Source organism: Dermacentor andersoni, chromosome 1 (assembly GCF_023375885.2).
Source record: "Dermacentor andersoni chromosome 1, qqDerAnde1_hic_scaffold, whole genome shotgun sequence".
In the NCBI taxonomy this organism is placed as follows: domain Eukaryota; kingdom Metazoa; phylum Arthropoda; class Arachnida; order Ixodida; family Ixodidae; genus Dermacentor; species Dermacentor andersoni.
This window is the reverse complement of record NC_092814.1, coordinates 167,410,355-167,434,950: the sequence shown is the minus strand read 5'-3', so window position 1 is coordinate 167,434,950 and position 24,596 is coordinate 167,410,355. Positions and strand designations below refer to the sequence as shown.

The 24,596-nt window shown below is 44.9% G+C and overlaps 1 protein-coding gene across 1 annotated transcript; it reads right to left on the bottom strand.

Annotated features, from left to right (window-relative positions):
* Window positions 1–7,700: 7,700 nt before the first annotated feature.
* On the bottom strand, window positions 7,701–21,613 carry LOC126547067 (lysosomal aspartic protease-like). The gene is made up of 6 exons (XM_055063029.2): window positions 21,560–21,613; window positions 20,944–21,214; window positions 18,968–19,409; window positions 13,888–14,032; window positions 9,516–9,614; window positions 7,701–7,856 (listed from the first exon to the last, which is right to left on the bottom strand). Exons 1-6 carry the CDS (start codon window positions 21,611–21,613, stop codon window positions 7,701–7,703), a joined length of 1,167 nt encoding a protein of 388 aa, XP_054919004.1.
* Window positions 21,614–24,596: the final 2,983 nt, after the last annotated feature.

Below are 24,596 nucleotides of genomic sequence, written 5' to 3'. Positions count from 1 at the left end.
GCCTCTCTTCAATACCAACACGACATTATCTATGGTAGCACAAAACAGCGCGGTGCACCGGAACCAAGCATGAATACGATGAACCCAGCGCAGCCACCTCGACCACAAGCGCCTAAGAATCAGGCCATTTTCTATGCAATGTGCAAAAGTCGCAAGGGGACCACAACATCGAGGGAAAGTTTTGGGACATCACCAATCCAACAGTAAGCTCGACAAGAAGTTCAGGAGGGATCTCGTTAGAAGAGCAACCACATGGCTAACATGCGACATAATACGAGCACACCGCAACCAGTAAGTGTAACGAAACAGACGAACTCCTCTGCGTCTATTGCTGAACTTATCGTACCAATGTTGTTTAGCGCTTTAAAAGCCATACTTGTCACGATTCCACAAGCTAATAACTTCTCAGGGGTCGAGGCCGTATTGTCGATGAAACAAGTGATATTGCAAAACACTACATCAACCCCTGCGCAGGCGGGACATGAATAATTGCTGTCAAAATGCTGCCATATTCCAGGTGAACGCGAATAATGTTCGCTCTAAGTGTGCGGCTTTTAGAAAACTGGTGGCTCAGTTCTCCTTTCCAGTGTTATGTATTACAGAGGCCGGTGTATACGACGCTTTCAGACTAGCTAACTACGTTGTTTATACGTCCTCTGCATCTTCAGCACTAAGTAGAGCGATGACCTGTGTTAGAAAAGACCTGCCGTGTGCGTTATTAAGTGTTGCAGTGTCAGACATCCCAGAAAACGTTGTATGGGAAGTTCGGTTGGGCCGAGTAAACATCACTATAGTCAGTGTTCATCACAACCCTCTACAAATATTTCACTTTCCACATTGACGGGCCTTTCTCACGCCCAAGTGCAGCAGTAAACTCACCTGAATGTAGTAACTCTGTCGAAGAAGTCAAAGTATCGATAAATTTTTCTATCAATAGCCATCCCCATGACCTAGATCAGCCGTTTTCATTAGAAGAATTAAAGAACGCACTTGTATCGTGTCGCCAGAGGACAGCGGCTGGTCCTGATGGGGTCACATACCGGCACGCTCCCCGAAAAACCTGGGTCCTGTGGCTACAGAAACTTTGTTAAAATGACTGAACGATGCGTGGATATCGGAATGTCTTCCTCTTTCCTGGAAAATTGCGCGAGTGGTTCCGATACTAAAACCGGGTAGAACTCCTTTATCGTTAGATTCTTTCTGCCTGGTCAGTCTGACAAGTTGCTTATGAAAACTTCAGGAAAAGATGATAGACGATAGGCTTCAGTGGTGGACAGAATGCACCAACGCACTGCCCGAAAATATGACGGGCTTCCGCAGGCGCCGGCATTGGATGGATGCTATTTTAGATCTTGTTACATACGTAGATCATGAGAGAAGCTGTGGAAGAATCACCATTGCAGTGTTTCTAGACATAAAGCGTGCATTTGACAGAGCCAACCACATCCACGTACTACATGGGTTAATTCAGCTGGGCGTAGTTGGCCAAACACTGAGATTTATTGCGGATTTCTTAAACGACAGATAAATCTTTCTGAAAAATGCTAATGGCAAAGGCGCAGACCATAAAGTGAATCAAGGTGTTCCCCAGGGTAGTGTGCTCAATCTGTTTCTATTTAACTGTGTTATGCTACACAGTTGAATTATTGCCTACTACCTTGAATTATTCACTATATGCAGACGACTTGTGCATAAGGGCATCTAACTCGAGTATTCAAGCCACTTAGCAAAAGCTGCAAGCTGGCCTAACACTAATTACTGATTTTTTGAAAAGCATTGGTATGATTATTTCCCATGATAAAACTGCTGTAATTCCTTTTACAAGGAAATGCCTCAAGAGATTCCAGCTCGTCTCTCAGCGTCTGCAACTTGTGCGACAACACAAGTTCTTTGGTATTATCATAGACTGACGGCTGTCATGGGCTCCCCAAATAAAAGCATTAGAGGAGAAAGTCAACTCCCTAATCAACATTCTTCGTCGATTTGCTGGAGTGAGATGGGGTAGTTCAACCTCTTCCTTATTGTGCATTCACTCTGCAATCATTAGACAAAGAATAGCGTACTCTCTTTCTGTGCTACATGGAATATCCTGTAATCTAGATGATATAATTCAAAGATTACTGGCCAGAAGCCTTCGCGTATGTCTTGGTGTTCCACGTGCATCTGCCAGTGCTTTGGTAATTGCTGAGCCCCGCCAACCAACTTTTCATGCACTAAGATTTACGGAAACTTGTCGTCACTTTTTTCGTTTGACTCCACAACACGCTAATCATCCACTCTACCAAGACCTTCAGGATATAACCACTGCACGCATACATGAAGAAATAGAGTAATGCAAAAACTTATTGCCTGCTTACGAATACTGGCCTACTTGCGCAGCTCATCCCCCATGGGGACCAGCAATTCCACAAATAGTCACTTCAATTCCTGGAGTAGGTCGCAAATGTGATATGCCCGTAGTTGCGATAAAGCAATTACCTTAATCACGTATTTACACTATGTACGTAGATCACATCCACGTGTAAACCGATGTATCATGCTCGAAAGAAAGCTCTACATCTGAGTTTTATATACCTGCATACAAAGAGAGAAGAGCTTATAAGCTTTGCCAATTTGCAATGTCCATAACGGCAGAACATTACGCAATACTTTCTGCTTTACGTTACATATGTCAGCAGTCCGAATCACTTCGCAGGGCAATTCTGAGCGACTCACAAGCATCATTGCTGTACTTAAATGAAATCAGCTTAAGAAAAGCAAACAGCACCTTGACATACGAAATACAGAAGACATACGCCATAGCGAAAGATATACAGCATGGCGTAACTTTCCAGTGGATTAAGTCACTGTGAAATCATAGAAAATGTAACAGCTGATCACATGGCACGCGCAGCAGATCAAGAGAATGAATTATCACTACTTCCTCTAGCGGCGATTGGTGCGCGATGTCTATTGAACAAATTATGCGGTAGATTGTCCAAGGAAACTTGGTTCATAAATGATGCGCAGAACTCTCAATTATATAATATAGATCCTGGAATAGAATTCAATATTCCGTTTAAGATTAGTCAGCCTGTTGAAACAAGAGTGCATAGGCTTCGACTAGGCACTGCGTATACTAAAAGCTTCCGTTATAGGATAAGAAAAACTAACAGTGCTACATTCTCATGTGAAGAGGCCGAAGAAGACATACAACACCTTCTTCTACACTGTAAAAATCATGATGCTCCCCGGAAGAACCTCTCGAAAAAACTACATGGCTTGGATCGACGGCCATTATCCTTAGGAAAAATTTTAGGTCCATGGCCAACAGAAAAACTCCAAACCATCGCTGCGCGCGCCTTAGTACAATTTCTGGAGGAATAAAAAAATAATAAATATACTAAGTCATAGAGTAGTTATTGCTCACATTGTTATTATTAACAGACACCCTTAATTAGATGCTCATTGTGTCTTCGTGTTCATGTAGCATTCGTATTTGTTGCATTTAGAGTGCGGCATTGAAGTGTCCAACACCTTCTGTGTGAACATCTTGGTTTTGTGAAGATTTAGCTATGTGAACTCTTCTGTTGCGCGAACATTTAATTATATTGCGGTACTGAGACTTAGTATGTGGACGTTCGTTCATGTTTTTATTAGTCCAGTTTGGTGATTGTTGACAACTTTCCGACAATAACTGTAATGTAATGTATGTACTGTAATAATGTAATGAAATAGGAGTAGCCAGCGCTACACATAGGCATCAACCTCTCCTTAAATACATTTAATAAAAAAACATATCCCAAACGCGTCCATAGATTACGGACAAGTGTCTACTTTTTTGATAAGTTTAAGTGGAATAACCACATCGATGTTGTAGTGACAAGGACGAGTAAAATGCTACATTTCATACGAAGGAGTTTTAGGGAAGCTTCACAAATTCGCAAGATAGATGCCTAATTTACTCTTCCTTTGTATATTAGATCGATACTAGAATCTGCTAGTGTAATTTGGGATCCTCATCAGCAGTATCTCATCGATAGACTAGAAAAAGAGCAAAATCAGGCAGCTGGATTTGCACGTAGTAACTATGATCCGTTCTCGAGTATTTCTGAAATAAAAAGGGCATTGGCATTGGAGCTGTTGACAGTGAGAAGAAAAAACTACGGCTTAAATTTTCTCACAGTATCTATTATAATCAGACAGTCATTAATCCTCACGAATACCTCTTAGAACAGATATACGTCTCGCTCCGTCGGGATTTTTTTTCTCGGAAAATATTAGAAGACCCTTACAAAATATACGGTCGAGGTAATTCGTGTTTTTACAGAACACAGGAGTGGAACCGGCTTCGAGACGACGTTGTTAACGTCACTGATAGTGATCTTTTCTTCTCTTCCCTGTGATAACGTTCACACGGATAAAATTGTGTTTCCGATGCGATGTGTATATAAACGAGAAGGGGGTTAACCGAGGGGTCCGATTTTTAACAGTCATATCATAAGAGGCCAACAAACAATGAAACCAAGGAAAACAGGAGAAATTACTTGTATTTACTGATTGAATTAAAGAAATGATAAATTTAAGGCAATGAAAGCGAATGAAAAAACAACCTGCCGCAGGTGGGGGAGGATCCCACGTCTTCGTATTACGCGTAATGTGAAGACGTGGGATCGTTCCGCACCTGTAGCAAGTTGTTCAAATTGTTATTTGCAGATACAGTGTTCAAATTGTTTGCCAGCGCACTTTATCAGCTTCCGCAAGACAGCATTAACAAAACACACACACGCGCGCGTTCGTCCGCTTAGTTGCTCTTTTTGTTGTTGCTCTGGACGCCTTACGGCCTCCGGTATGTCAGTGTGAGCTCTTGAATATTATGCTACCTCGTCTATATATTTAATGGCCTCGCGCAAGATGGCTACGATAGCTGGAAAACGACGTCGGGAGGGGCAGCTTAGGGGTCGTAGGGAACAAACGGCGCCAATTTGTTCCCCGCTTGTCTCAGGTATATACATTTCAGTACATTTAAATACAGAAATACATTTGTACATACACTTAACGAAAAAAATTTTCGTACCTTTCTTTAGGATTGGAATGACCTTACCCACCTTCGAGTCATGTGGCACTACTACAGATGAAAGAGACTGCTGGAATATATGCGATAGGAGAAAGCTTGTTGCGGTTTTAGTGTTCTTCAGTACTTTAACATTGAATTCATCTATACCAGTGGATGATATCAGCTTTAATGAATCGATGATTTTGGCAATGCCATTGGCGTCGAACCGGATTTCAAGCTTGATTGGGTGATTCACATGAAATGCATGAGGTAGTTCGTTATCAGGTTCTACTGTAAAAGCTGCACAAAAAGTATCATTTAGTACTTGCGCGACGCTGTGTTCTGCGATTAAATTATGTTCGTCTCTGAGCACAATGGTCGATGAAAGTGTAGTGCATGATGGGTTGATAGTTTTCCAGAATTGTTTGAGGTTATTGCGTAGCATGCCGGGTAAAGTAAATGAGTAGAATGAGAGCTTGGCTTCAGCCGCAGGAAAATTGAATAACTTTTGTGTGGTGCGGTACGTGTCCCAAGCGTATCTAGTATTTAAGACCTTTGCGAACCGGAATTGACGCTTCTTTTTGGTTTTAAGTTGTTTCAGTGCAGCGTTGAACCACGGGGAGTCTGATTGCACACTGATTGTGATGGTGGGGGAATAACTTCGGATTAGTTGCTGCAGTTTAGTTTTAAAGTGGTGCCAGTTAGTTTCGATAGGGCGGAGGGCATAACCGGGGAGAAATGATTTTTGAGAAATTGACAGTTCATTATTTATGGCAGTGTGATTACCTTTATCATATAATGTTATTGTTTTCTTTATTTTTGGGGGGTTAGGTAGGTAGCAGTTGAATGTTGTGTGAAGAACATCGTGATCACTTATAGCTGATAAATGTAAGATTACGATTAAGACCGAGTAAGATTAACGGAGCGTTATGATATGCTGTCGTAACGGAATGAATAGCGTTGTGGAAATGGCTAACAAAAGTTTCATCTAACACGCGACGATTATAATGGTTAGACGTGTGGCAGCGTACGAATAACATTTCTAAGGGGGGCGGGGGGAACGTTGATGGAGGAACACATTAAATTAAATTATGGGGTTTTACGTGCCAAAACCACTTTCTGATTATGAGGCACGCCGTAGTGGAGGACTCCGGGAATTTCGACCACCTCGGGTTCTTTAGCGTGCGCCTAAATCTAAGTACACGGGTGTTTTCGCATTTCGCCTGCACCGAAATGCGGCCGCCATGGCCGGGATTCGATCCCGCGAACTCGTGCTCAGGAGCCCAACACAATAACCACTGAGCAACCACGGCGAGTGATGGTGGAACACATAAGGCTGTTGCGAGCGGCTATCAGTACGCCACCTCCCCGTTTGTTTAGTTGGTCACGACGGAAAATACGGAAATCGGGTAAAGCAGAAGCGAAATCAGTATCGGGGACTGACGAATTCAGCCCAGCTTCGGTTAAAATTATAAGGTTACAATCAGTTGTTTCGGCTATATGTGAAAGAAAGTCGCGCTTTGGCAAGATACTTCTGATGTTCGTATAAATTATGTTCGTATAAATGCAGCAGTATGCGTAAGGCTTCTGTCAGAAGATCTGGCATTAGGCGATAGCTATCACGGATGTGCAATGCCTTTATGTTCAATTGGATCAAAAAGGTAGGTTGTGTTTGCAATTATTAGTTTGTTATAGCGAAACTTGAACAGTTTTTGCTGTGTTTTCCCGAATTGGGCGAGTTCTTTGCGTGCAAGTCGGGTGTTTGGCCAGAAATCTGCGGTGATACTATGGTATATGCCCTTCAGTTGCGCACTTCGTGACAAGATGCGCTCTTTGTCTTTAAAGTGGGCAAACCGGACAATGATTGGCCTATTTTTGTTTGTTTTTGAAGCGGCCAATCCTGTGGTCGTGCTCGATGCCTCTTGGCTCCAACGAATCGCTAAACTTTTAACTTGAAAGTCACCAGAATTAGTATCAACAGTATCAATATGGACCAGACAAATTGTAGCCTAATGTCTCTTTTAGTGCAGTTGTAATTCTTTAGAGGTATACTTAAATTTGTCTACAAACTATCGCTGCACCCTGGCTTCCCATTGATTAAGTTGTTTGCAGCTTTCCTGCAACATTGGCGGGGCACCCATTGTGACGCGGTGCTCGAATTCGTTTTAGCGACATTCGAAGCAGAAAATTATCGCTAGGAATACATAAGGAAATAAACATCTTCTGCGTGTATTGGTCTCGCTCCGAGTGGTGCAGTAACTAAATTGATCCGCACAAGTCATAACTGAAATAAAAAGGAGAAAAAAGAAAACGACTCTCCTAATGCCGATGTGAGCACACGTCGAAAATTGTAGAACTTGCACACCTCAGATCGCCACGTGGCACGTGAAGTAACAGATCACTTTTCTTTAGAAGTGACAGATTTCACATGTACACCGGCTGCTTCACGCTTCTAACATACTTCAGAAAAGTTAGGGTACTTCTTACTGCAGAAATCAAAAGTCAATGCTTTCAATCTTGCGGCCATATATTTCTTGCAATAGCATCGTGTCAATGTGTTCTCTATCTCTCTTTTCTGCAATTACAATATATTTTTTAATAGGACTATACGCGCACGCTATTAAAGTCGTCTGTCTTTGCCACTGGTTGTCGTCGGGAGTGCCAGTTAGGCGGCGATCGCGAATCCCAGGCGGTCGCTGCCCCTGTCGAAGATGCTGTAGAAGCTTCCGATGAACACCTGGCCGAGAACCCAGAATTTCTTCGTAGGAGTGTCAGAGACTGCGAAAGAGCTGAAGCACTTCAACTTCTTTGGAGTTTCAATCTGTAAGAAACAGCAATCTGCCTGTTAAAATGCTGAAATCCGAAAGATGGATAAAGTGCGGGTCATTGCGAGTTTGTATTGCCATATCACATCGCAGCCCTCGTGTTAATGGTAATGAGTGCTTAACTTGATAGTTATGTGCATAGTAGGTAAAACTTAAGGGCCATGTCATTTTCTTCCATTTACCTTCCATTTCTTGCCTCTTCCTGTGTCGCCGTTTTTCTATAGTAGGCCAACGTATAGTATAGTAAGCCAACGTATAGTAAGCCAAGAAGAAAGAGCAAAATTTTTAATGTTCCTTGAGTATACAATGTTGCAAACTCTCTTTATTTCCGTGACATTTGATAGCAGTAGAATGTTCAAAGAAAACCATTATCTGCGGAAATAGGCCCTGGACCACGGTACAGCATCCCTTGAGTTTTTAACGCAAACGCATTTTCTAATATTGTATAATTAGAAAGTTGAAAAACTTCAGGGGCCCTTCTTTTTACTTCTTGCGTTACAAAGCGTTCGTCAAATCTGTTAAAAAAATTAAATTGCGGGGTTTTACGTGCCAAAACCACTTTCTGATTATGAGGCACGCCGTAGTGGAGGTCTTCGGAAATTTCGACCACCTGGCGTTCTTTAACGTGCACCTAAATTTAAGTACACGGATGTTTTCTCATTTCGCCCCCATCGAAATGCGGCCGCCGTGGCCGGGATTCGATCCCGCGACCTCGTGCTCAGCAGCCCAACACCATAGCCACTGAGCAACCACGGCGGGTTCCGTCAAATCTGTGTTCATTTCACTGAGAACGAAACACAGGTCACGGAACCTTATACCACCACAAGACGCTGTAGTCAGAAGCTCGAGTAGTTATGCACATTTAGAAACCTTTGTCCTTCCAAGCGTGACATTCGAACTCAACGCACACTACAGATGTGTGCACTAGGAGTGCTGGAAAAGCTGCGCCTCTTATCTAGAATGAAAAGCATGTACAGCATATCTGATTAACTCGAGCAGGCTAAATAACTATTCGCCACCGCCCCGTTTCAAAGGAGATGCCAATAATTCATCATTATAAGCTTCATCATCTCGCCGCTCTACACCCGCCCGTAAAGCGCACCTCTTGACAGATCAATAGATCATCTCACAATGCTATCACAGTTACAACTCTAGCTTGTGCCGTACTTAATGATTTATTTTTCTTTCTCGAAGAACCTTTCATGAGAGGATACAACACCAGTCGCGGAGGCTCAGTAGCTGCGGCATCGTCCTGCTGAGTACGACACCGTGGGTTCGAATGCCCACGGCGGCGGCCGCATTCCGATGAGTACGAAATGCAATAACGCTCTCGTACCGACGCGGTGGGTGCATGCTCAAGAAACGGAGGTGGCCTAAATTTATCCGGAGCTCCTCACTACGGCGTCTCTTATGACCCGACAGTTGCTTTGGGACTTTGAGGTGCCCTTAATTTATCGTGAGATGTATCCAGCAGTCTACAGGAATTCGAAATTCCAGGAAATGGTTTACTGCATCCCAGGACCAAATAACACTTAGAAGGAGCCGATAAACTTCGACCCATAAGCATTGGAAAACTGATCTGTTCAGACCGGTGGTAGCCTTGCGGGTGAGGAGGCCAATAAATTTCTGTAAATAAGTACGTTTGTGCCTCTCACCTGGATGATGTACTGGTCGGCAGTCATGGTGAACTCCTTTCCACTAATAGTGAAGGAAATCTTTGGCATTTTCGGAATATTAGCGCACTTCACACGCCACTGAAATTGAAAAAAAAGCGTAAATTATGCATCGGGGAATAAGGCTTTCTTCTAAACCTCATATGGAAGACTATATATATATATATATATGACTTCTCATAATAGATATTGATATGCTATTGAATAATAGGGTTGTTGTTATATAAAGTTCGCAGCTGTCCATGCAAATTAGGAGAAAACGAACCCGTTAGCACCACTCTAAAAATAGAATTATTTTCTCCATGTGCCTCTGTTTTAGTTTTTGTTCTTAAAATGGTCTGAGCGTTGCCTTCGCGGTCCTTCTTTGACGCTTAGTTCATGCCTTCTCTTCATTTTGTCTTCACGAAGGGCTGTGTCCTAACTTCGCCTAAACCGCCAAAATTGTGGAATCGTGCAACACTGCAAAAGCTAGAGCCTTGTAACCATACAGATGAATGCAAAAAATTAATATAGCATGCTCAGTACTCTTACCATCATTGTCGTGTGGACCAATATCAGACGCAATGTGTTGCCTCAGGGAATAGTTGCTCTGTGCTGATCAGGAGATCGCAGGTTCACTTCCTTATGCAAGTTTTCTTAGAAGAGACCGCTAAGATTAAACTAAAATTTAGTGTCCTCTAAAGAACATGTGTGTGCTGTAAGTCTAAGCTTGTCGTGATGTCAAGTAGTTATGTCTTATGTTATGTAGGTGTACTTACGTTTTGCGCACTCGCCTGTACAACTGTGCTTTTGTATTTTCTATCTTTTCTGCCCCTTACCCGATCCCCCTGTGCAGAGTAGCCAACCGGACACTTCATTTGGTTAACCTCTCTACCTTTCACCTATTGGTTTCCTTCCTTCCTTCTTGCATGTGCTTTCGGACAATTAGAAGTACTTGTGTTTCATTATGAAACTGGGGTGCAAGCTTATTTTTAATTACTTCTTGGACTCATGTGCAGAACGTTGTGTTCATGCTCTCTGACTTTATTGAATGTTTTTCGACACATTTCGTAACTTCATTGTGTTTGCCAAGGGGCGATGAGTAGCTTGTACCACGTAATGGTGCCGACCTCTCTTCTTACATTATGTCAATAGAAAATTCTCGTGTACCTAATTTATATGAACGTTAAAAAAATCTAACGGGCCGAAATTAAAATACAGCTCTCCGTTCTGGCGTCAGTCATACCTGGCCGATTGATACTTTAAAAGATCTGCGTATTCCACGCGTTGTGGGAATCGGTTCAAGCGAAGCTTTCATTGGTGTTTGTGAAGAACGCTACTCCGGCTTAACGACCATTTGCAGGTGAGACCACACGACCCAGTTGGGCACATGTTCACTGGAACCACGTGGCTCAAAATTGTGAAATAAACGTATTGCGCTCGATCAAGCACATGGCACGCATGACGATGGACGAATGACGATGACGGAATGACCACGATGGCATGAAGCATAGAGTTTCTCACTATATTACTTAGAGGGAAATCTGGCGCTGCTGTGCTGTGGTATGCGTGGGAATGCCGGTATATTGTGACTTCAGATTGACATCGTTCTCGGAGAGTCATGCAAGCATCGTTCCGTCTGCCACAATGATTAATTTTCTACTAAAACAGCACGTAAAAAGCTGTTTTATCTTTATTATTACAGAAAAACATGTTTTGTTTAACTATGGGAACTTGTTATTGTATGTACAATTATACGAAACGTCAAAAGTATCAGCGGGCCGATAAAGTTGGAGGACAGACGACAAGATTTGGGCTAACTTTAGAACAGTTTGTCATCTGTTCTTGCTTTTCTTCGTTTGGTTATGCATTGCAGGTGAGTAAACTTCACGGGAAATGCAATATCAGTGAATGGAAACGTTTCATGAAGATTTTACTTGAGGAACGCGTTATTCGTGTAGCCATATCCACGTTTTAGACGAAGCCTCTTACAACACCAGCCAACACAAGCCTCGCAGACACATATCCCGTCATTCCCATGACGGCACACCTCCCCTTAGGAAACTACCATAGACGGTGGCGCCAGCTTTCCCTCTAGGTGTTCTAGTGAAAAACTCTATGGCATGAAGATTGCTGTATGACGAAGAAGCGCCGGTGATTGAATGACGACGACGGCATGACGACAAAGACATGACGACACTGAGAAGATGAATGTGCAATCACTACGACAAAATTGCAACGATGGAACGCCTACGGCGGCATGACGGTGACTCTTTGATGACAACGCAATGATGGATTCATGGCGTTGGAACAACACAACGATGACGGTATGACGACGACGGCTCGATGGTGGCCACGGGATGACGAATATATGGCAACGCAGTGACAGCGAGAGAGCGAAAACGGCGGAAGGTTGACGATAACATGACGACTAAAGAATGATGAGAATGGCACAAAGACGATAAAATGACGACGATGGCATGACAACGAAGTTGGTGTTGCAACCCACATCCGCGCTTACGTGAATCCCCTGCCGCAGCGGGTCGCCTCGATTTGCACTATATCCGGTGTTTGTTTGCACCATGTCCAGTACCGGCCAATAGTCCAAGATTGCAGCCATCAGCCAGCAATCAGCAGGGACGACGGTTTTATGACGACGGTAGCGGGACGAGGACATTACATTCAGTATGACCTACGCATTCGGCAAGGGCTGTTCGGCAAGAAAGCAGCCAGAAGCCGCAACATCAGTGTGAAAGCCGTAGAAGAAGGAAAAGGAAGCTTCGCATTAAGCTTTAAAATTTGGTCCTCAAAAGCAACAGCTTGAGCAAAATGTCGGTCTTCCCTTAGTTTGTCGTGAGGAAAAAGGCTAGTGCATTTTACAATCTATACGCCAGGACAATGTAACGACTTTATTGCAATTCTTCTCCTTTTCACGCTTCATCAGTGGTTGAAACTACGCTCCGCCTACGTTATCGCAACGATTGACTCGTCGTGAGCGGTGTATGATAAGAAAGGAAACTAGAATCTAGCGGAAGGAATCGCTACATTATACCGGCTATGATCCAGTAATGGTGTCATTGGCATCTTAGCGAAATTTTTTCGGAGTCGGTATCCGCAAAAAAAAGAAAAATTTTCCCGCATCAGACAACACTAATTGGTCTTCAAAATTTAGTTTCGTGTCGATGTACGTCGTAACCAAACGACCCACTTGTTTTTTTTTTTTTCCAGTTCCAGTTCCGTCCCCTTTGGTGTTTCTCGTAGCCTCAACAGTGACCGCAAGCCTTCATGGTAGCGTAGTGGCTACGGTGTTACGCTGCTAACATTGAGGGCACGGGTTCAAATTCCGGCCTCGGCGGCCGCATTCCCATAGAAGCGAAAACGTGCGTGCACCGTCCATTGGGTGCACGTTAAGGAACCCCAGGTGGTCAGAATTAATCCGAAGTTTCCCACTACGGCATGCTCATAATAAGATCGTGGATTTATTTTTTTAGCAAGGATCCCACCTGGCTAAACAATTCGGAAGCCGTGCTTATTGCCACAAAGAAAAAAATTGTTTTCTTGGGTCATTAGTGAGATACATCATGAATTTTAACTTTCGTGTTTTCATATTTCTTGCAGTGTCGTCCACAAAACACCTGTCAAGTTTAAATATGGCGTCTACATTATTGCATAGCGAGAGGCTATCAGGTAAGACGCACGATGATCAGGGCGACGTATCACTTTCTCGGGATATAGGAAGAAATGCCTCCATGGCCAGGCCATTTAGCCACGTTGCTTGTGCTTACAAGCTTCTCTTCATTGTTGCACCCTATGACGACCATTCAGAGATGTCTCCAAAACTTATAATATTGGAAAAGGCTTTTTCTATTATTTTACAAAAAGGGTGCGCTAACAAAAGCCCATCTACAGCGTACGTCCTTCAACTCGATGGCAAGTAGTCGGTAAATTCTGGCCGACTCGACGGTGACCTATTAGGTAAAGGTAAACTGCAATAGTAACAGAAAATGTTTTTTCAATTCTCGCCGTTTTAGCACACTCTTGACTCATCATGACGGAAACCTCCGTGGAATCAGCCCCATTGTTTGCTAGTTTTGATCTGGTCACTCTAAGTTAAATTAAATTATCGGGTATTACGTGCCAGAACCACGTTCTAATTATGAGGCACGCCGTAGTAGGGGACTCCGGAAATTTGGACCACCTGGGGTTCATTAACGTGCACCTGAATCTAAGTGCACGGGTGTTTTCGCATTTCGCCCCCTCGACATGCGGCCTCCTTGGCCGGAATTCGATCCCGCGACCTTGTACTTAGCAGTCAGACAACATAGCCTCTAAGCAACCACGGCGGGTGGTTAATCAAAGTCAGACGGGTGCACACCTCTCCACTAGGCTCCTCCTTGGCTCTCAGGTAAGCGTTCAGCCGCTCAATCTCGTCCTTGGGGCCTTCAATGAAAGAGCTGCCCGTGTCAACCACAGCGTCGCACCCTCCAGCGCAGAAGTTCTTGTCCTTTTTCACTTGCATGCTGTCGGTGGAACAAAAAGACAGTGAAAGGGGAGGGAGGGGGAGGGTCAATATGCATGAAAGCATGAAACCCAAGCTATATTCCCTGCACAACATTCATAGTAGTACGTAAGGTGCTAGTCAGAAAGAACTGTCGTTCGTTCAGTAGCGCCGGTTGACCGGCATGGAGGGCTAAAGCGTAACGTTATTTCATTCTGACTTTAGACAGTTTCAGTATAGCGTTTGCAACCGAACGTAAAAGCATTACGTACGTAAAGAAAAGCTTATGGCTAGGGGTGGCCTTCATAGTATCTTACTCATGTCGCATTGGAATGGCCGACAACGCTCTCTGCAATGCCTGTCTTTGCGAGGAGACGCTAGAACACATTCTGTGTGACTGTCCTGAATATAATGTTCAGAGACAGTCCCTGGCTTCCGTTCTAGTGAACCTTGACGATAGACCATTGTCAGTTTAAACTGTTTTCACATGTCGCCGGCAGAAGACGTCGCAGCTGAAGGCGGCAAAGGGACTACTTCGGTTTTTGAAAGAGACGGGCTTGGACAAGCGGCTGTGACAGTGATGTCACGTACCACGCAAGAGTGACGGACTGTAACTGATAATGCGTGTGCTGTGCTATGTGCTTTCTCTCTCTCTCCTCCCCATGTTTCATCCCCTCCCGCTCCCATGTGTAGGGTAGCAAACCGGTTGAGCCAAACTGGTTAACCTCCCTGCCTTTCCTTCTCCACTTTTTCCTTCCTTCCTTCCTTATTGGGTTTCTGCGGTTTACGTGCGCTATGGTAACATACGTTATTTGGCAAGTTTAACGTCCATAATGTTTACGGACGCTAAGAAAGAGCATTTTTGAGCATGACGGCACCCATGGCTTCAGCGTGAATTCTCGTGATGGCTACGCTCTCACTCGCGTTGATCGCCAGTAACTATTGTAATGAGCTTTCGCTTTCTCTAAACCCACCTGAAAGGTTAGTCATGAGCGCATAGCGCGTCCATTTTCTGAGATCGTTCGGCGATTCTGGCGCCCGTACGCCTAACGAGATGCGTCCATATAGCAACAGCAGGATGGTTGCTAATGGAACGTCTTGGCTTGGATACGTTTGGTATGAGGCACCAGACGGCGCCCTGTTTTATAACGTTTTCGTTACGTTTATGTTTCCGTAAAGTAAACTAAAAGACTTGAAAGGACGCGCACCATAACGTCCCGCAAAGATGCTTACGTTTAACGTACGTACAGCGACAAACGCTATTCTAAAACTGCCTTTTGTTCGAATCGCCTGGCGTCAAATTTACGTAACCGCCGACGCAAGCCCGGGCGGTGGCCCGCAACGTTGTTTTAACTACCCAATCAAGTGATCTCCTTAGTTTAAGGTCACTTTTGCTTGTTTTCAAAGTGATCAGTATTGCCTACCGCCACAGTTTTTTTTTTTTTTTTTTTTTTACTTGGATGACTGACGAGAAGCGAGGAGCGCGCAAAAGAGGAGAGAGTTTCAATGGGGCCGAGCTAGCACAGTGAACGTAGTTAACCAGGTGAACAGAGCGGTTCCGGCGTCTCCGATCGGCCCGCTTCCCCTTGCTTAGATTCTGGTGGCTCGTCGATGATTACTGCGGTGTGCAACGGGCTGTTAGAAATGCCGCCAATACAAGTGCCCATCGAAGATTTGGCAGAGTGATGCCGTAGACGTACCGAGGTTACGTTAAACCGCCACGCAAAATTTGTATTTAGCGGAAAGAAATCAATTCTCGCCGGCAGCTCCGAGTGCACAGTGCCGGAGCATTGACTGAACAGCCATCTTCTAGTCCTTTCGGAGCGGGTTCAAGTTCGCCCAGTCTCCGGCTATTCTAAAAAAAAGTTCAGTTTTGTTCGGCATATTTATGCATCTTTAGTTTGTACAGGTCACTTTGATGGGGTGAGTTTCCGCAATTTTGTGACGTGACGTGGCGTGGCAGGCAGCCGAAAACATAAAAAAAAGCATTTTCACCAATCGTGCAAGTCTAATCGGAAATAACTGATTTTCTTTCGTTCAACCTATTCACGCAAAATTCGTGCGTACACGTCACCTCGAGATGAGAGTTCTCAGAGTTTTCGTGACATGTCGTGATACAGCCGAAGTGCGTACATTGCCCCCACAACGTTGGACCAATTGCGGAAGGCTAACCAAGGAAAAGGAATGGAAGCAGATTGGAGTAGCTTTATATTATAGCGCTTCAGCACACGTATGAAGGTCAGGATCCCGGTTCATTCCGTGGCTTCCGAGATGACGCGCGCGCTACCTTATCTCGAATGCCTCCCAAGGTTCGTGCATGCCATTAAACTCTTCCTTTCTGCCCTACTTGTCCCATTCCCATTTTAAGTAATAACACGCTGACTGGCGCCTATTTCTCAACATCTTTGGAAACAGAAGTACAGTAGACCTTTTTTGCACAACCGGGACTAAGGCCCAAATTACTTGGGGAAGTTCTGAGGCTAAAATGTTAAATTGTGTTAAACACCGAGAGAAACTTGATATGCTATATCAAAGTCGTTAGCGATTCAACACAAAGGAATGGTGCATCTTTGAGACTGCCGTCAGGCGTCCATGTGATATGAATGCTGTCGAACTCGCTGCAGTTATTCTACATGGGTAAAAATATTCCACAAGGAACCGACAGCGGTGTTCTATACAAGACGCGTAAACATATTTCAATTGCAGTAGTTCTTGTAAGCTTTCTCTTTATTTATTTTTTTATTCTCCTCTGTCGCTCAAACGGCATCGCGTGCCTACCACCGCCCGTTCCACGAGCCGCGTGAATAGGCACCTCCAGGTCGTACTTTCAAAGCGAAACTTTCTTTGCCTCTTCCTTGGCCTTTCCGCTGCCGCTGCCGCTGTCTTGTCGTGTAGCTCACGCACTGCACACTATTCCCGTCTTTACTACTCCTACAGATGTGCTGGCTTGTGGCCTTGTTTTCTACGGAATTACGCATACAACAAACGGTACCTAAGTATCCTCACTGCAACAACTATGCGTCATCAAGAGAAAAATTGCCTTGTTAAATTAAACCTTTCTAGGCCTACATTCCCAGGATGTGGCGCCTCTGCTTGCTGGATATGTCGCCGAGTAATTTGCGCAGTTTACAATTGCAGTATATCCACGATATGCCCCCTGTAGTCGATGCACCGACCCTAGAGATAGGCATAACAAAGTGGGCAGATCCCGGAGACAGTATGGCCACGCGAACTTATTTATATTTTCTGGTGATCGTGTTTGGGTTTGGGCTCCGATACGCCGACGATGATTTAGTGTACAGCTTTTGCGGCGCCTATTTCGTAGCTCACAAAATCATCCTGCGTATTTGCGCTCTGGACTATAAGGCCGTAACGGACGGCATTGCGCAATCACAGTGGCGCCGCACACAACCTGAGGTAGTCCATGTTGTGCGCTTTAAGCCATTCTGCCAGCGCTAACGACCTCTGGGACTTTATGGCTTTGTCATTTTTCTTTTCTACGTGGGCTTTTGTGTTTTCGCTTTCGTGTTCGGCATGCAGCTTCAGGACGAGGCTTTTTAAATGCGTACGCATTCCTATGCCTATCCAACGAGAAAGAACATCCGTCCCTCCGTCCCTCTGTCACGTAAGGGGATCGCTTTCTAGATGGGCCCGCAGAAGCGAGTAATTCGCCTTCGTGCTGCCTCTCGCTTCAACGCGAACTAAGCGGCGAGAACACAACGCCCACGAACCTATCTGCACTCGCCGCACTGGGTCGCAATAGCAGATCCCTTTCAAGACAAAGGTCTGCGCGCCCGCGCGGTACGCAGCCGCCGCCAGAGTACGGTTGGTCACGGTTGATAATGGGTCGACGCGGATTAATAAGGTATTAAAGAGCAATAACGGCTTATAATGATCGTAACGTCATCAGCGCACCTGGCGCCGTCACCTGCAGTAGATTCCTCGCCCCATCTATTCACCTTGCGCCGCGGTTCGCCGCAGCGCTGTCGTTTATACCGGTCGGATCAAGTTTCATAACATTGATAATGACACCGTAGTGCGTGGAGATGAGCAAGTGGCACAATGCTTACGCATACTTAGACAACTCCCAGAGGAGTTGCTGCACGCATTTTTTTAGAGGGGGGGGGGGGAGCATTGCCACGCGTACTTAATTATCTTTTCCGGTGACCGTGTTTCATCACCTAAATAATGATAAATTTATCGCCCAGAGCAAGACGCGCCTTTCTGTATCGGAAGTTTCTCGAGTGTTATCGCTGGTTCTCTTTGTTGTTTATGTTGTCGCCGAGCTTTCATCAATCAGATTACGACCGCGACGAGAATACTGGTGTATATTCTAGAACTTGTGCGAGCACCAGCGATTGCGCTCATAGGTTCAATGAGTCGTGTATAAAAGCCGACGCGTCTGATCCGGACTTCAGATTTCGACCATTGAGGAGTTTGCTCGCTGCTATAATTGTGCTGAGTGTTACTTGTTTTTGCTGGGAACAGGTTCACCGAATAAACAGTTGGTTTTGTGACTGCAGTTCACCATCACTACAGCGTGACAGAATAATGCATGTTCACGTCGGTCACGTGGTGGAGTATCCGCGTTTTGCTATCTTGCTTGTAATCTTGTCAGGCGCGTAATCGCTATGGGCCAAAACGCTGCGCAGAATACAGTCAGTTGTATATCCCTTAATTAGGCACTTCACGAAAGCTTTGCTTCTCATAGATTCCAACGTGTGGGTTGTATTTGCATAATTATTTTTATTTCTTCTCTTTTTTTATATAAAAACGTGTCAGCGACAGTCAACTCAAAAAGTTATTAACCAGTTTCAGCGAAAACTCGTCATATCGGTGAAAGAAATTAATGCAGTTGGCCCTGAGTGAGGGATAAAGTATTGTAGTGCCTGATTCTGCGCGTGTAATATTCGAGCGGATCTGCAGGCTGCCATCACTATGCATTGTTTGCACGTACCCTTGCATTTTGAACTGCCAGTAGCTCTTCTTGGTGACACTGGTGTAGGTAATGGCTCCCGTGTAGCGCTTGGAGTCGATGCCACCGAAGTAGATCTCTCCTCCGGGACTGGCCTTGGGGTTTCGGTTGAGGTAGACGGAGAAGACCGGCAGGGGCAGCAGGTTCTGCTTAATCATGTTGTCGAACACTGGTACGACGTTGTCTTCGGCGAGAGCTGGGTAACCGAGACCCAAAAGCCCGTCAAACTTGGCTGCTTTGAAGATGGCACCCTGTGCCTTTGTGGCCTCGGCAAAGGTCTGTGCGTTAACCTTGCCATTTCCCACGCTTAGAACGTCGGTGCTGTAGATGCCCTCCACAATACCGCTTCCGTACTCGATACGGAATTTGCGGCCGTCCTTCTTGTAAGTGCTCGACTGAGCGCTGTTGTACTTTCTCTTGTTCTCTATAGTTGACGCAAAGAAAAGAAGACATAGCGGTTACTTTTAGACCTCCTTGCCCGGCTGTATAGCTATATAGTTAAGCTTTTCTCTCTCTCTCTCTCTTCTCTCTGAGATGGATATGTCAGTTACAGGATAATGCACTTTTACGAAGACAGTGAGGTAATCGCAGTGCGAAGTTTGATTATCTGCGACCAATAAAAGAAGTACGTCTTCAAAGCTTAGTTACTATCGACGAACATATTGCTTTAACTCTAGTTAACTATCCCAACGGTTTCCTTACTGCCTCTAGGCCCCGTGAACATAATTAACTGTTGGTGGTAATCGTCATAAAAGTATAACTGCACTCATGCTTGGATTGTTCTTTCTTTTTTGTTATCTTCTACGATGTTCTTAAGTCCCATAGAGCAAACACAAGTGCACGTGTTGAATCTTTCCTCCTAATGAAGAACAGAAAAAGTGCGCCATTCATCCGTTTGCCAGCCTCTCAAATAACGACGTCGCGCCTGATATTTTGTTGTTGTTGTTGTTGTTGTTGTTGTTGTTGTTGTTGTTGTTGTTGTTGTTGTTGTTGTTGTTGTTGTTGTTGTTGTTGTTGTTGTTGTTGTTGTTGTTGTTGTTGTTGTTGTTGTTGTTGTTGTTGTTGTTGTTGTTCATAAGGCGAATCCTGGGTGAGTAGATTTATTCGGATGTTTAAAAAGCCTTATTCCTTAACACCCCATTCAGGGCCTTCTTTGCTCCCAAATTTCCTAAAAAGCATGAAATGCAGAGGAGAAAATTGCAAATTTGCAATATTCATACGCTTCTGCGTGCTGTACTGAAAATACGGGCTACACTGCAATATTTCAGGCATAGCTCGGTGTACGGCAAGTGTGCAACAGAAACCCACGCCGTCTGGGCAGCGTGCTACAGTCCGTATGTTATAGCTTGCATTCAAGACACGTTGCAAAGCTAGCACGTCTGTTGCTGGCACAGCTTGATCCCCACGACGGTGAGAAGTTTATTACTTGTTGCCAAGCAGCTTAACATGTATACAGCTGCTTAGAAATGGTACCGTGAACACGGCTGGGCCGAAAGCTGAGGGATGATTATACAAAGCGTCGGGCTCGTCCAGCCGCTGCCAGTGCTCGGGGGATTGAGCTTAGGCTAAATTGGGCAACACGCTTATAGCAAATGCGACAAAAAAAAAGTGACATATAAACGGATTGAAGTTTCACGTAATATTTGTTATTGAGTGTTATTTACTTAAGCTGCACGGTTTGTGAATGCAGCAGGAAACCTGCTGCTCGAGAGAGTATTTCCATGCGAGTAATTGAGCATGTTCGTGCTGTGCCTTAAATGCACTCGTATACCAAATAGTAATATCTGGTACCAAAGAGTAATATCTGGATTATTTAAGCGGTTACGTGCGCAAAATATTTTATAATCAATTAACAAAAAGAATGTGAAGGGCTGGGGCTTGGCTTAAAAGTGACGCAGCGCGGTCCTGATACTCCGACCAACTATGGAATAGACAAAAGATTATGACGGCGTACTTACTGCAGCCGTCTTGCGTATCGGGGCAGTTGCTCGATGGCACCCAGAGGTTCGCGGAACCGGTGTCAAAGATGACCTTGAATTGTTGCGGGGGTGTGCCAAGACTGATGAGCCCGTAGTAATGCAGCTGAAGGATAAGGATATATTCGTGAACGCGTACCCAGCTTTCATTTCGGGTTTGACAATAAGCAGAGAGATAGGAATTACCCCTTTCTTGCAAATGAAGCAATAAAGAAGTTTGTGGGGAATTGTCTAGCCAATGGATAAGGCATGCCTAAGTAGATTATATCGAAGGTATTTCTTGCACATTTCGTTGGCACAGGTTTCACGCCTGTTCGCGTTTTGTTTGTAGATAGACAATGTTTTTTTTTTAATTTATCCGAGCCGACCATTTTAATGAGTATCCGTTGAATATGATATATGAACACAGAAACATCACACCAAGTAGTACAGGAACAAATCAGGGAAAACATGCGGCTGCTGTTGCGTGTAGGCTTTAGTTAGTGTTTGCTAAGTGCGGTACACAATTGGGCATTCATTGGACACAATATTGCTTTCATCGATTCTGTGTTTTATTTCTTTTAACATTTTGTCACCTCCTTTGAGGTGAAGTACTCACGTTGTTTTCGTTTTCCAATTCTTCCGCAATCACGGAAGGCGCGTTGAGCCACATGCGCTGTCTTCGTTCCACATCCGTCGTGTTTCTCCACAAGGAGATGCTAAAGAAAAGAGAGAGAAAAAAATGCGTTCATTATTTCTCCTCCTTCTAAAGCTCCTCTTCTGTAGTACCTCATTTGTTCATTTAATGTTTAACCCTCCGTTGTCGTCAGTCATTTAAAGGTATTAGTTGCATTTATATCCTGCTCCTTGTCTTGGTTGCTAGAGCTGCGCATTGCTCTCATGTTGTCTTCACTTTTCCCTCCATTCATTTCATTTCTGCGGGACAACGTAGCTTATACTATGTTCAACATCAAACCCAAATCAACGACCGAGAGAGAATACTTTCGGCAGTTCCAAGCAAGCTGTATTCAACGCAGTAAGCATTTTAAGCGAACCCATAAAGACGGCGAATTGTTAGTCTCTGTTTTCTATCCGTGTCTCTCCAACAATTAATGCAGAAAGATAGACAGAGGGAGTTCTTTACTGGAAGGTAGGTATGCTTTGCAGACGTGTGTATGACCGCAGACGTGCTACTCTGCATGTATGGAAGGGGTCGAAGGAATAACTATTTTAGAACAGTGAAAGAAAAAAAATAAAATACAGAAAAATGCAATGCGCCAATAACTCTCATATTGATATTTATAGACGAGATGATGGCTAATATTTCACGCATTCAGGTAACATGAAGCGAGCTTCACTTATAGGTTTGCGCAATGGTCAACTTTAGAAAGCTTCGAGAACAGGAAATTCAAGGCCTGCCGTGGTATCCAAGGGCAGGACACGATATACCTAAGAGCCTGAGATGCCACTAAACGATAAGGGAGCGTGAGGAATGATGCCCATTTGGCGCTCAAAACAAGATCTTTCCTCGCGATGCACGTTGCATTCAAGCAATATATGCTGCACGGTCTGTGAAGGAACACAGTTATCAGAGCAACGATCAGTGGGTCGGTGATACGTTCGTTTGACGTCGAAGATATACTGCCTCCAATTGGTGAGGAAGTAACAACTTAGGTCTCGATGTTACTCCTGGCTCAACCGAACGCCGAAAGTTGTCGTAGCTTTCTTCAAGAGCATAATTTACTGGCATAACGGAAAAGTTATTCTCGTAAAATATTTCATAAAGTAATAAGAGGCTCTTTGGCTGAGTTATGGAAATGGTAATGAAAATTCGAGTATTTTGCGATGCCGGTTGAGTTCGAAATCAGGGACTGAATACACGAAGCTTATAATTCGCAAGTGCATGCTCTTTGCCAATGGAGCTGCCTTCACTAATAGTATGTACGGCATCAGCGATGGCTGGAACTTTTTCTTAGGGACAATTCTAGTGTAAGAGGTTTTTTTGTGAATGCCGGCCAAGGTTCCAAATCCAGGTTGTTTTAATAACTCAGCAACGGCACCAACTTAGCGCAGGTTGTTACGTACCGATATAGCCTAAAATTTGCCGCTGTAGGATTCGGGGGTCGTGGCCTCGGAGTCTGGGGTCACACAAAGGGTCGCTCTCAAGCCTGTATACGCCGCCGGTGCGTCTCGTAACAGGTAGCTGGCCTACGCTACCGGGGCGTCACACGGAGGCTAAGCGCGCCCACGCCGTCGTCCGAGCCTACTTGATGAGAGTGGCTTCTTTAGGGGATAAGAGGTACAGAGCTTGGATAAACGGAACAGGGGATTTATTTACATGGGAGAGGCAAACTTATTTAGAGAACAAGTAATACTCAAAAGAGTTAAATGCTGGGCTAGTTGGTATTTTGACATGAGAACCATCTTGAAGTACAGCGCAACGGGGCGGCGCAACAGAAAGGAAGACGACCAGAGGGGCAATGTTCGTCTTCCGCTGCGTCAGTGTTCGTTTACCTTTCTGTTGTGCCGTCCCGTTGCGCTGTATTTCAAGATGGTTCTCATGTCAAGGAATACTCGCACAGGCCGAAGCATGGAGCGCAGTACATCGTTCTCGTAGCATGAGCTACAGGTCAGACCACACTACATCTTTCTGGAGAGCACACCACGAGAGCACGTCGGGACACGCCAGCACACCAGAGTACATTCGAGCATGACTGAATTGAAGCACCCCAGAGGAGCCGAAAAAGTCCCCTTAAGTCCCTTTTGTCCTCCCTATATCCCTAGGTCAGGGTAATTTGCAGGGACATCTTCCTCCAACCGGAGCGTCCGAAGTCTTGAGGGCGAGGGTGCGCATAATCACTCCGACAGGTTTGTACAGTGAACACAATCAGAGAAGTACCCTCGGGCGCACACCGCTCACTGCCCAAGAGGAAGGAGGAGACACACGTTTATAGGAGGGTTCACGCTTGTCTCAATTGACGCTTCTCGGCTCATGGAATGGCCCACAGTTGGCTGCTTCTTGGGACGGTGGTCTGAGCTTAAGCCCCTCCAAACACATTTTCGCCGACCAAAAGCAGCGGTGGCGCGTGGATGGAGGGGCTTTAGTTTGAGCGACTTGCTGTGGCCGTATCGAAATGTGGCCACAATGCACTTTCCAGGGAGTGTCTTTGTCTCAACCTCGTGGTCGGGGGACCGGTAGCATCCACCAACCACGCTGTTTTCCGTCAAACGTGTCACACCATGGTGTCGCCACTGCTCTGACTGATGGATGTACCGTTAATTTCACAAAGCTTAGGCAATTCATCTCAGGAAATCGGAGAGAGGTTTGAAGGTCGCTGCCCCCCCCCCCCCCCCCCCTGGCCGATCGTAACACCGCTAGTGAATACAAGCGCATGGCCAGTATTCACTAAGGAGTCCGCACGATATGTCTGCTCTTCACTGCATCGAAGAAGGCGCTGGCTCATTGCGGTAGTCAGCGTAATATTTTTCGAGGGAGCCTGGCAAGGAAACATGGTTTTTACGAAGAAAAAGCATTACGAATTCGATCCTAGTCTGGACGTTAGACAGAACACGCACCTGCCAATTGTGGAAGCGAAAATTGTTTGGTCAATAGCGAAAAGCGCTCCATCGATACCAATATTTTCTCACTGGTGTAA